Source organism: Benincasa hispida, chromosome 1 (genome assembly GCF_027475165.1).
Source record: "Benincasa hispida cultivar pf3 chromosome 1, pf3_genome.v1.1, whole genome shotgun sequence".
In the NCBI taxonomy this organism is placed as follows: Eukaryota; Viridiplantae; Streptophyta; class Magnoliopsida; order Cucurbitales; family Cucurbitaceae; genus Benincasa; species Benincasa hispida.
Window position 1 is genome coordinate 80,559,670 of NC_143478.1, and position 13,583 is coordinate 80,573,252.

General features: G+C 31.7%; 1 protein-coding gene across 4 annotated transcripts; it reads left to right on the forward strand.

The window, feature by feature from the left end:
• Positions 1-8,096: 8,096 nt before the first annotated feature.
• LOC120070345 (pectin acetylesterase 8-like) lies at positions 8,097-11,703 on the forward strand. 4 transcript variants are annotated; one of them, XM_039022279.2, is made up of 13 exons: positions 8,097-8,373; positions 8,885-9,012; positions 9,153-9,235; positions 9,493-9,622; positions 9,723-9,802; positions 9,923-10,009; positions 10,110-10,234; positions 10,321-10,381; positions 10,536-10,589; positions 10,696-10,773; positions 10,881-10,986; positions 11,061-11,206; positions 11,320-11,703. In XM_039022279.2, exons 2-13 carry the CDS (start codon positions 8,892-8,894, stop codon positions 11,443-11,445), a joined length of 1,197 nt encoding a protein of 398 aa, XP_038878207.1. In that variant the 5' UTR covers positions 8,097-8,373; positions 8,885-8,891; the 3' UTR covers positions 11,446-11,703. The 4 variants fall into 4 exon arrangements, with proteins under 4 accessions (XP_038878207.1, XP_038878206.1, XP_090168021.1 ...); XM_039022278.2 differs by having other exon boundaries at positions 8,365-8,476; XM_090311895.1 differs by lacking the exon at positions 8,097-8,373 and adding an exon at positions 8,462-8,599.
• The last annotated feature ends 1,880 nt before the right edge of the window (positions 11,704-13,583 follow it).

The following is a 13,583-nucleotide window of genomic DNA, read 5'->3' on the forward strand; positions in this document are numbered from 1 at the left end:
TCAAATGGGACCTTAGTGATAAAAAAAATTGCATAATTTTCTTCAAGAGAAGAATCACCTTAGACTTTCCTACCTCCAAAATCGTTTTTAACCTTATCCGTCACATGAGAAATATTAATGGTTAATCAATCATTTGAATATCTCTATGCTTGTGGTCAATATTTATATCCTTCAAGTATATCTTTTAATAAAAGTTGGTAGGGGTGTTCAAAAAATTCGATGACCAAAAAGATGATGAACCCAACCCAACCCAATCCATGCAGTTTGGATTGGGTTATCAACTCATTTGGGTTGGATTAAGTTCAAATAAATGAAAATTTAATGGATTGAGTTGGTTCAAGGGTTCACCTAATATAACCCGAATCAATCCGAATTTATTATTACCTTTAAAATATGTTTTTTTATTACTTATAACACAATTATTTATACATATATTGATTTTAATTTTATTTAATTTTTCAATATTTTTTAATAATTTATTCTTCAACAACTCTTAAAAGTAGTTTCTTTACACTTGAAAGAAAAATTTCACTATTTAAATTGAAATTGAGTTGTTAATCTTAATTCAATATATGAAAATAATTAAATAAAGTTTTTACATATATATGTTGTGCTTTTTTTTTTTAAAACAAAATTTTAAAAAATGACCTAATTAACCCGAACCAACTCAACCCAAATATTTCATGGTTGGGTTGGGTTCATTTTTTAATAAAGGTTATTTCGGTTGAAAAAAATTTATAACCCGAATTGGGTTGGGTCTAAAAAGTCTTTCAACCCAACCCATGAACACCCCTAAAAGTTGGATAGAGAAATTGTTTTCAAACTCATTTTTATTTTTATTTTATTTTTATTTTTTTTTTATCTTTTTTTAGTTAAGTATATATATATATATATATATATATATATATATATATATATAATGCTTATAGTCATCACTCCCTATTTGATATAAATAGTTTGTTAAACTCACTTTAGGCTTCATGATTAAGGAGTTCAAATGACCCGACAACTCGAATAATAAAATATAAGGGTTGGGTTGGGTTAGTTTTAGTTTTGAGTTGGATTAGATTCGAGTTACAATTTTTAAAATTTGGGTTGATCCAACTCAATCTGAATTTCATATATATATATATATAAATTATAACTCATATATATTTTTATGATGTTTGTTTGAAGTTTGTAATATTATTAATATGTGATGTATACAAATTTAAGTAATTTAAGTTAATAAAAATGTAATTAAAATAAATAAATAAATAACCACAATCCAACCCGAATTTTAAGGGTTGGGTTGAGTTGGAGACCCTATTCGAGTCATTCAGGTAGCCAACTTGATGAACCCGAATTTTTGAATTTAACCAATCTGATGAATCCGAATTTTCGAATTGGTCCAAAAAATCTCTCAATTCAATCCAACTCAACTCATGTACACTCTATTCATAACTTATTAACATCTACTTTATGAGTTATTAAACTTTATATTGTGGGCATTCTATGACTAAACAACCCTACTTATTATCTTAAATGACTCTTCAATAATTTTAGAATTGAAATAAAAAGAAACCTACTTCTTAATTAACAGAGTAATTAAAGACGGAGACGGAAAACTAATTCAAACAAAATTGAATAGAGGAGGCAGAAATTACAAATTACCATCTCAAAAGTCTTTGATTATTTTAGGAATCTTCCAATCTGTGATAATTGAATTAATATTAATATTTAATTTTGATGAGACACATTTAATTTCTATCCAATAAGACAAGAAGGGCGTGTTAGTTTGTTAGGAAGTCGGTGGGACACATGTCCTAATCGCTCACTGTCCATAACACCATAAGTAGGAACTTTCCTCTATCATCATATCCACCATCCCTTCTACATTCACACACATATATATATATATGTATATTTTTCTAATTAATATATACTATTTCTTTAAAAGCCCTTGCCGTTTGACTTCTACTCACACATACAACCCAACTGGCTATTTTCATTTAATTTTTTTAATTGAAAACCCAGTCGCATAAATTATAATTATTTATTTTGAAATAGGGCCCAATTATTTATTACTATTTTTTTTTTTTTTAACTTATAGTAGACTCAAATACTCACTAACAAACAGAATAAAGAGTATTCACACGGATACATTTACGTTTTGAATGGACCTTTTTTTTCCATAATTATTATTCATTTGAAATTAATTTGATGATTATTTATTCTTTTATTTTTAGTATTGAAAACTATGTATATTTTCTCTCAATTTCTTGTTATAGTTGACATCTTTTTTTAAGTAAAAAGTTGAATTATTAACTAAATTTCAAAAATAAAAACTACTTTTTTTAGTTTATATAACTCGATTTGATTTTTAAAAATATTGATAAAAAGTGGATAACATATCTAGAAATTTATAAGTGGAAGGGATATTTATAGGTTTGATTTTTAAAAACTAAAAGAAAAAAGTCAATGATTCGTTCGGTTACCAATTAGTTTTTCGTTTTTGAAAATCAAGTCAATTTTTTCTCCATTTTTTACCATAATCTTCATCTTTCTTGATTAAAATAATTGAATTCTTAATCAAATTGTAAAAATAAAAATAAATTTTTAAAATTATTTTTTAATTTTCAAAATTTGATTTAGATTTTAGATTAAAAAATTATGTAAAAAAAGTACTTGTATATTTAATTTTAAAAAATTAAAAATTAGAATCGAAATGATTATCGGTTTATAATGCACATGCATGCATCTAACGAAATCTCAATAATAAATAAAGTGAGGGAGTGGGGAGCAGAAATAGACGCGTTTTTTTATTGGACAACAACTTTTCGGAGTTGATGTGAAGCGGCAGGAATTGTCTGCGGCGAATTATTACCGTGAAAGCGTCCACCCTATGGGCCCCACTCTAACTCATCACCGTCAATCACTTTCTCACATTCATCACGCATCGCTGCCGTCCATTTTTCATCTCCCTCAATCGCGACCATCCACGTTTCTGCACCCCAAACTGTTATACACCTGATTCCTTCCCTTTCGTATATACACGACTCGTGATGATATATTATAATCAATCATATTTAAGAACCATAGTCTCTTTCAAAAAATCCAAAAAATAAAAACCATAGTCACACGTAATTTTTAAGTTTAAATTGTAATTTGTCTTAAAATATTGAATTAGATTAAACAATGTATGGACAATGTCAAAATACAATCTTGGTCCCACATTAATACATCTTAGAATGGATTCTATTTTAATTTATATACAATAATATATATATATATTAAAGTATCTGAATTTAATCTATATATTTTCAATAAATCTTGAAATAGTTTCTACTATTAATTTATTATATTTTAAAAAATCGTTTAACCTTTTATTCATAATTTCCATAAACATATTTAATTGTGCATCATATTATAATATCAATGTATTTCTATTTACCTTACATATAAATTATTATTATCTCATTATTCACCTTGTTGAAGGTTGCCCAATACAAGGTCCAAAGTTTATGGATAACTTTAAATTTAAGGGTTGGAAAAAAAGCATAGGGGAGTGCGCGCGTCCAGAGTCTCACCCAATATAGAATTACTAAAAAAGAAAAAACACACTTTACTTTTAAGTTCTTATGATTGTGCTACCAAAAAATGAAAATATATCTTGTTAATATAAGTAGTAACTTCCAATTGTTTTGAGTCTTTCTTGACCATATTTCCATATCCTCAAGATCACTCTTATTCGGAGGTGATATCAATTCACTCATGTACCTTTTTGAAACTCGAGTATTGCAGTTTTTATTTACCTTATGATAAAATAAGATCCAAATAGAAAACTAGAGAAATTTTAAAATAAATTTAGTTATAGACTAATATTAATTAAAAATGTCAAAAAAATATCATTTTATATCCTTAAACGTTGAGGTTGTATCAATCAAAACTAAAAAAACAATAATTATCTTCTCCATAAAAATCTCAAAAAATGGCAAAAAGAAAATTATAATAGAAAGTCTAAATTGTTTTACTAATAAAAATAAAGTATTGTAATGATGCAATTATCGATTTGCCTTTATATTTAGATATATAAATTGATTTAAGGATGAGAGTGGTGAGAACAAACTAAAGCGGACGTGTATATACAGGGTTAGGGTATTTTGTAACGAAAACAAGATAAATGTTGAAAAGTTAGGGCTCCTTAATTTATGCTTTGTTTTTTCATTGCTATCCACAACAATTTGATGGAGATTCTCAATTTGGTATTAAAAAAAAAAAAAAGAAAAAGAAAAAGAAAAATTCTTGCCATGAATTTCACCATTCTTTAATAAACATTCGAAATTAGTTTTATAAAATAATTTTTTAGTCTTCAAAATGTGATTTTATTTTGGAAACACATGTTAGAAAGTGGACAATATAACATACAGATAAAAATAGAATTTAAAAGCTTATGCCCTGTTTTGTAACTATTTGGTTCTTTATTTTTGTTTTTGAAAATTAAGTTTATATCATCCATATTTCTTATAATGATTTGCGTATTTCTTAAGTACAATGGTTGAATTCTTAGCCAAATTCTAAAAACAAAAACAATTTATTGAAAGTTATTTTTTTTACTTCTCAAAATTTGGCTTGGTTTTTTAAATTATTGGTAAAAAATAGATTAAAAAAAAGAAATTTAGAGGTGAAAGTAGTATTTATAGCTTAATTTAAAAAAATAAAGAAAAATGATTACCAATCCAACCTTAGTTTAAAAAAAAAAAAAACAAACAAACAAAAAAAAGGTTACTCAACTCAAACCTAAATTTAGTAACAAACTTACTAGTCAAACCTAGTAGCCTACCACTATTACACCCAAGTTCAATTATAATTTTGGAATTTTTACTCAGTTTCAATTGCTTCAATAAATTGGCCAGTGATCAATTTATTAGAGTTAAGGTTTTGTGAATCAGTTAGTTAGTCAACTGAATGTATTTTGTTATTTTATTCCTGCTTGACAGCTGCATTCTCCCAAGGCAATGAAATAAATCAAGCAAGTTTATTTACTTTCAAAGTGTAGTGTAATATGGTATGTATTAAAAACAATAAGTAAATAACAAGTATTAATTATTTTGTATGTGTTTGATCTATTTTAGAAACATTTGTGGGATCCACTTATTTATTAAATGGTCTAAAAGATAAATAGAAAAATCACCAATTATGTTTATTTGTTTGATTTGTTATTTTTTTTTTACATAAATAAAATGTTTTTAGATTCAATTTGAACGGCCTTTCAAACAAACCAAGAGGAAAATGTAAAAATGTTGTTTGCTTCTATCTCTTTTTTATTAAAACATGTGAGAATTGTGAATTTTAACATTTTACCAAAAAGAAGTAGTACATATTAATTATCTTTAAGTTGTCTTCATTTTGCTTTTCTTTACCAAATAACTAAAACTTGATAATAAAATATTCTTATGATTATCAAATAAATAATTTTTTTTGTAAGGTCTATTTTCAAATAAAGAAAGACGAGTCAACATATCTATAAATATAGCAATATGTCATTGTCTATCTATCATAAATCGCAATAAAATTTTATCACTCACTTATCGCAGTCTATCGTTAAGTGATAAAAGTTTATCGCGGTCTATCACTGATAAACATTGACATTTTACTATGTTTAAAAATATTTTCAGCAGTTTTATTATTTAAAACAATTACCCTCCTTTTAACTAACACAAATTCAAATATAGCTAAAAATACAACTTAATAGTTCTTTCTGACTAATTATATTGACTAATTATATATTAAAAAAAAAACTCAACTTTGGACTCATGGTTCTAATAAATTTAGAATCATGTAGTTTTGAATTTGAATGTAAGATGTGTGTAATCATAGACAAATTTAGTATGGTTCGAGCCCTCCGTAACTTTATTCTCTTTATATATATATAACTAACACAGTATCAAAATCATTAACTAGCCTAGTGGTAAACCTATCTTCTAGCCTCTTCTATAAAGCTTACCGTCAACAAAATTTCTGGATCTATCACTGTTTAAATAATAGTAGCAAGTTGCCATAAGGGGTAATAATTTCAATATCAAGAAAATAAAAATGTGGAGTAATTTAGCTGATGCTTAAGTTAGTACAAGGAGTGACTAATTTATCTAAACATGAAAATAAGTTAGGTTGAGTAGCATTCAGAGATTACTTACTCTCCCATTTTGGGGTGGTTGAGTGAGGTTATCCATAAGTTTGTCATTTGACACACGTCTACGATTACACGTGACAACATGAGTGTCAGGGATGTTTTAAGTGCTTGAGATTGTAAGGTGCTAGTCTGGCATAGACTTGTTTATTTATTGATAGTTGGTATATATTTACCAGCTTGGTTGGTTGTCCTAAACTCTGAGACACTGACATCTTCCTTTTGGGATACACATTCCCCTGTGCCCTTTTCCTATATCCTTTGCACTTGGATCATCCATGGGCTTTGGACCCTACGTTGGGCAACCCTCTATGTTATATATATTTCTAAAATTTCAAACCATTTTAATCAAATGTCTTGTTTGACTAGCATTGTATCAAATAATTTTTTTTTGAACAATTGGTTCTTTCTCTTTGTTTTCATTGAAGAACATGAAAGCTCAATAGAATCATATAGGAAAATACTTGGATGCATCTTAAGTTGTACTTAGAGATGAGTATGATAGACTGAAAAATCGAGTTGATCGACCAAAATCAACTAAGCTGAAAACGGTTGGTCGGAGAAGAGGAGGGGCTTAGTCGATGTCCAAATACCGACAATTTAAAAAAAAAAAGTCTAAAGAATAAAATCGATGAGAACTAACTGACCAACTGAGGTTCGTTTGCACTCCTTGACGGTCAAAGTCACTTTGAACATTTACTACATCAATCATAGTTGGTTTGGTGGCGGTTTAGTAAAAAATTGACTCCAACCGACCACTGCACACCCTAGTTATACTTATATCTATGCAACCCACTTAAGTGCTCAATTACATTTTGTCATGTGTTAATTTTTTTTTTTAAGATTTTTTTCTTTGTGATTAAAATGATGCATGGAGATGGATTAGCATAGTTTTTTTTTTTCATCTTATTTAATTGACTTGCTCTTGTTATTTTTTTATGAATAAAAATTGATTTGAAATTTCCAAACATAGGTTTATTCGAGTAATTGAATAGTAACTATTAAAGAAAAACTCTTATATTCCCATCATAAATAAAACCAAGTGTTTCCTCTATATTATAAAATCAAAAGACTCACCTTTAATTTTAATGATTTTTTCAATCTTCTAATATTTTTATTTCAATTAAACTCTCTATCTATCAAAATTTTGATGAAGTTACAGCCTTTTATTTCATTTTATTATTATTTTTTAATTTATAAAAAGGAAAAGCAGTGCATAAGTTATATCATATGGTGGGCATCCATCCACCGAATAATTTCTCGTACTATTTTTTTAACTTCACCTATATTTATGCAGGACGTTTGAGACGAAGCACGTAGGGCCCACGACGACAAGATTCGTCATTCCATTTCCTGTCAGCTGTTACCCGGGTCGGGTCGGGCCGGAAAATAGCACAGTGTATTATTATTATTATTATTTATATTTTCTCTTTATTTTCAAATATTTTTTGATTAAATAATAATAATAAATAAATAAATAAAATACGCATAGGGTCTGAAGTTGGTTTGGATTATACCTACACTTTTAAAGGTTTTATTTTAACCTAACTCAACCAATCTACTAATGCTATAACATCTTTAACTTCTTATAGTAGGTGTTCTTTGATATAGAAAGATGTTTTTCTAGAGATTATTCTCCCCTTCATTCATGGTGGAGAGGTGAGAGTCATCGACTGAAGATTGTTGCTGATGTATCTTTTTTTGTCTAATTTTTATTCATATATTATCATTTTTTTTAAAACAATATTAGAAGATTTTTGCCATTAGATTAATGGAAAACCATAGTTTAGGTTTTTAGTACAAAAAAAAAAAAATCCCCAGCTGATATAATCTTAAATCACCCATTTAAAAAAAAAAAAGTTTAATATAATATCTAATAGGGAGTATTTTTTTTTATATATAATATAAATTTAACAATTTTCTCTTTAATTTAATTCGTTTGGGCTGCTTTGGACTTGGGAATGAGTGTCGGATCTCGGGTTCGACGCTGAAAATCCGAATGCAGACTATGTATGAAATACTGTCATTAACATCACTGTAATCTCCTATATAAACAAACACACATTTCCATTAATCAGAAGCAACAAACAAATCGGCCCCCATTTTCCCCTTTACGTCTGAAGATCCTTCAAAACCAAGAAAAAGAAAAATAAAACCCATTTGATTCCCCATAGCTGACTTTTCATCTTCACTTTCTGTTTGAGGTATTTTTAGCAAACTTTTCCTCTTCTGCTTCCCTTCTTTTTCTTCTTTTGATAAATGCTGCTGGGTTCTTCTTGTTTCCAGTCAGTATTTTTCCTTTCTCATGTGGGTTTTCTTTCTTGGGCTCTCTGTCTCTTTTTTCCCCCCTTCTTTGTTAAGCTATTTCTTGTATTATTGTCAATCTTCTCTCTGATTATTTCAGATATATAAGTCCCTTCTGCGAATTTAGTATGTGATTATGTTGTGTATGATGTTTTCTGTTCTTTCTTGTTTCTTCCTCTGTTCTTTGTGTGTAATGTGTTGATTTTTCAACAGATTTCTTGTTTGTTGTTGTTTTAGTCCACTTGGGTTGCTTGTTAATTAAGCAAACAAGTTGAATCTATTATTAGATTCTCATTTTCCCCTAAAATATAGTATCATGTTTTTGTTAGTTTACAATTTTGTGGACTTTTGATTGTAACTGTTATGTCTACTTGTTTTTATTTGTGAATGGCTATTCGTTTATCTATGCAGGAAGAAGATGGCTAGTGAAAACTTTGGATTATGGCTATTTTTTATTGCTTCTCTACAATTTTTCCTTAAAGCACAGTGTATTATTGTGGGGATTACTTATGTTCAAGATGCTGGCATCAAAGGAGCTGGTAAGAAACTCGAGCATCTCGACCGCCTCGAGTGTTTGATTTAGTGATTTAAATCAAGTGCTTTGTCTTGAAATCACTTTTAGTTTCATTAAGAAAATCTTGAGGAGATTTAGTTTTGTGATTTATGAACCACTGTGCAGTTTGTTTGGATGGAAGTCCTCCAGCTTATCACTTCAGCGACGGATTTGGCTCAGGGATCGATAATTGGTTGATACAACTCGAGGTTTGCTTTCTCTCTTAGACCTGAAGTAATAAAGTCTTTTGTAGAAGTAAAATGAAATGAATTAGTTGCCATAATGGGAGAAACGGGAGAAACTTTGTGCAATTTTTCTGTAAAACAAAACATTTGAATGAAAATGAGCCGTTAACTTTGAATCCTTTGGCAAGTGTAGTTGAAACAGGTTTCGAAGAATTCGGTTCAAGAATATACTATTTGACTGATTGCTTTTTATGCTAATTTCAACTTCATCTCATTCATAGGGAGGAGGATGGTGCAACAATGTCACAACTTGCCTCCAACGCAGGGACACTCGTTTAGGATCGTCTAGGAAAATGGTTACCGAGCTTGCGTTCTCGGGAATTTTGAGCAATAAAAAGACATTCAATCCAGGTATGGCTTTAGATGAACAATATGATTCTATTTGTTCAGTTTTATCTCAAATGAAGGCTGTTTAGTGAATAACTATGACAACAATACTTCCATGCCACAGATTTCTATAACTGGAACAGAATCAAGGTTCGGTACTGTGATGGATCTTCTTTTACCGGAGACGTTGAAGCCGTTGATCCCGTAAGTCACAATCGCTTCAAGATTTGAAAGTTTAGATTCCTTTACTGACCAATATGGTGAGAATGAATGAACTCCACCCCTCCTTGGCATTTCTGAAATAGTGATGATACCTTGGATCAGGCTACCAATCTGCATTTCAGAGGAGCAAGAGTTTTTCGTGCTATCATCGATAACCTACTTGCCAAGGGAATGAAAAATGCGAAAAACGTATGAACTGAACTTTCTCCTTGGTTACTACTCATAATAATCTATATAAATACCCCTCTCCCATGGATCTAATCTGAAGCACCTGATGTTGCTAATACAGGCTATTCTCTCGGGTTGTTCGGCAGGTGGATTAAGTTCCATTTTGCATTGTGATAATTTCAAATCTCTACTTCCTCCTACTACTAAAGTGAAGTGCCTCTCAGATGCAGGATACTTCATCAACGCGTAAGCTTGAATCACTTGTTTTATCTCGTCTTTCTTTGTTCCTGTCGGTACCTCTGTTGATCTAATGTAATAATGATAAATACCAGGAAAGACGTCTCTGGAGCGCAGCACATCCAAGACTTCTACAGCGACGTAGTTGCCACCCATGTATGCTCCGCTCCACTATCTCTCTCAGGCTTTTACATGGATATAATTGCATTTAGTTTATATCTAGTCATTATCTTTGATGTCGAAGATCGATTTCATATGAGCTATAATTTAATGACCTCAACTTTGCTTTTTCTTTCTCAAAATTGTTCAGGGTTCTGCCAAGAATTTGCCTATATCATGCACGTCAAAAATGAAACCTGAGATGGTAAGTTTTACGATCGAGGAGAAGAGTTTTCGTTTTCATTGCTTCTCAAGAACATTCTTTGGAATTCCGGGATATGTATTAATGCTTCTCAAGCAAATTTCTGCAGTGTTTCTTTCCTCAAAATGTGGTTCAGCTCATTCAGACTCCCCTATTTCTTGTAAATGCAGCTTACGATTCATGGCAGGTTAGCAAAATCAATACTTCCTTAATTCTAGCCCATCTAAAACATGTAAATCCTTTACTTTTGAAACCAATTATTTTCTGAGTTGTCATGTTACTGAAACCATCCAGATAAAAAATATACTGGCACCTGGTGTTGCTGATCCACACGGTACCTGGCATGACTGCAAGCTCGACATAAAGAACTGCTCGCCTATTCAGATTCAAATCATGCAAGGTAGGAGATTCAAACTCTGCAGTCTTCAAACTGTTGGAAAGTGCTGTATTCTAATCTTTCTGGTCTTGATTTAGATTTCAGGGTTCAGTTTTTGAGTGCATTGAATGGCATTGGAAATTCTTTATCAAGAGGATTGTTCATAGATTCTTGCTATGCCCATTGCCAAACTGAAATGCAGGAGACATGGTTACGAGAGGACTCGCCCATGCTCAGTAAGATGGTAAGCAAGCATCAGCAATCAATCAATCACATCAAAAGTTATTACTGGAAACATGAATGTCGTTTCTTTTGTTCTTCGAAGTATTAACTCTTTTCTTAAATCCGAAAATGCAGCCCATAGCAAAGGCAGTTGGGGACTGGTTTTTCGACAGGGCTCTGTTCCAGAAGATCGATTGTCCTTACCCGTGCAACCCGACTTGCCACAACCGCATTTTTGAAGCAAAAGACATCCTCGAATGAGGGGTTTATTACCACAGTTACGTTATAGTTTAAGATTGAAAAAAAAAAAAAAATATAGTTTGAATGCGATTTATGAGAAAAATGTAGAGGGAATCATCATTCATCCAAGTGCTTGAAAATAAGAAACGAAGGGCATTGCTGCACCAACCGCAGGGTGTCTTTTACCATTGTTTGAATTAGCTATTAGCTAAGCATTTGCCTTATTGTTGAAAATTAAACATGCTTCCATTCAATGCCAGATTTCTCTTTGGAAATCAATCACCTTAATATTGTAATAGTTCTTTAACCCTTCTTTTCTATCATTTGAGCAAGTAATATTCAGCTGATAAATTTAAACTAGAATCGGCAAAGGCTTATAAGCCAAGAACAACTAGTTTGTCTAGATATTGTAACACTCTAGATGCAACTATTTTTGTACATCCTATTCTCACTACATAGATAAAAATAATTTGCCACATAAGAATCATAAAGATAGGTGTGGCCATTTTGACTAATATGTTGGGTAGAGAAATTGAAACTCATACCTTGAAGTTGATAGTACAAATTCATGTCAATTGAACTATGTTCATGTTAGTGTAGTGATTAATATAAAATGAAAGATGAATAAGTAACTACTTTACCCTGATACTGAATGTTGTGGGTGGATAATGGAATCAAGGGTAAAATGGTCAAAGGAGATAAGAGAAGAATAAAGAGTGGGCCTAAGAAAAAATTGGGCTTGGTCGGCCTCAACTGCGTAAGGCCAAAGGCCCAACATAACTAGGCCTCAAAGGGATGAAACCCTAGCATGCCTGACAAGGATGTTGGGTTAGTCGGCCTCGACTCGAGAGAGATCCACACGCAATCTGTCCAATTAGAAACCCTAGCCAGATAAGTAATAGGAGGAGGGTCTAAATAAGATAAAAGAGAGGCAGGCATAAGACAAGTAAGTCCATAAGTAAGTCTTGGACTTTGAGTTAGATTAATTAGAGCCTTCGACTTTTTTGATTTAGGCATCAGAATGCATGTGGCCTACACAACATCGGTGTATAGATTTTCTCTTTGCTTGTAGAAGAGCTCTCAAATTTATTGTTGTTATTATGTGAATGTCAAGTGACTTTTTCCTTGGCCAAAATTTGGCATCAACAGTGGGCATCGTCTAAGGGAAAGAAAATATCCTACATCAAATTTGCCACAAGATTCCCTAAAGAGTAAATAAAGGAAGGAAGGGTATCAACTGATGCAAGGATGGTATTAATCAGAATCATCACCCATTAAGGATCCAATGTGAAGGGTCTCCTTGACCTTAGCAAAATGAGGATCGACTTGAGGAGACGTTTAAAACCCAACAGATGATGCACAAATTAGATCCCCACGACTCCAAACTAGAAGAACTAAAGATCTTGAAGCTACGTGCCAAAGCAACGAATAAGGAAGATAGTGAAGGGAACAAAGTGGAATCAAAACCGAGGTCGAGGCTGACCTTTGGATTTTTAAAATAGGAGAACATGGATTAGAAGGGGTTCTCGGTTCTTCAATAGAAAAAATAAACAGTCGGTCTCCTAGCCAGGGGAAGGAGGCCGAGGCCAACCTGTGGATATTTAAAAGAGGAGAACCCAGATCAAAAGAGATTCTAGATTCTTCAAAAGAAAAGAGCAACTATCGGTCTCCCAGTCAGGGGAAGAAGGCCGAGGTCGAAACTGAGACCAACCCTTGGAATTTTAAGAAGGGAGAACCCGGGTAAAAAAGGATTCTAGATTATTTGAAAGAAAAGTGCAGCGATCTGTCTCCCAATTGGGGGAAGAAAGTTGAGGCCGACCCTTGGGGGTTTTAAGAGGGGAGAACCCAGATCAAAATAGATTCTCGATTCTTCAAGAAACAAGAGAGATGACCAGTTTTCCAGCTGAGGGAATAAGGCCGAGGCTAATGCCGAGGCCGACCCTTGGAGTTTCAAGGAAGGAGAGCCCAAATCGAAATGGATTTTAATTCCTCAAAAGAAAGAAGGGAACGATCAATTCCCTAACCTTCCCAACCGAAGGGAAGAGGCCGAGGCCAACATGGAGGCCAACCAAGGAAGCTGGCCAGCAGAAACTTTGGAGTCACTCACCATAGAGTATAAAAGGATAAATATCGAAACGAGAATGAGAGTAGAACAAAGA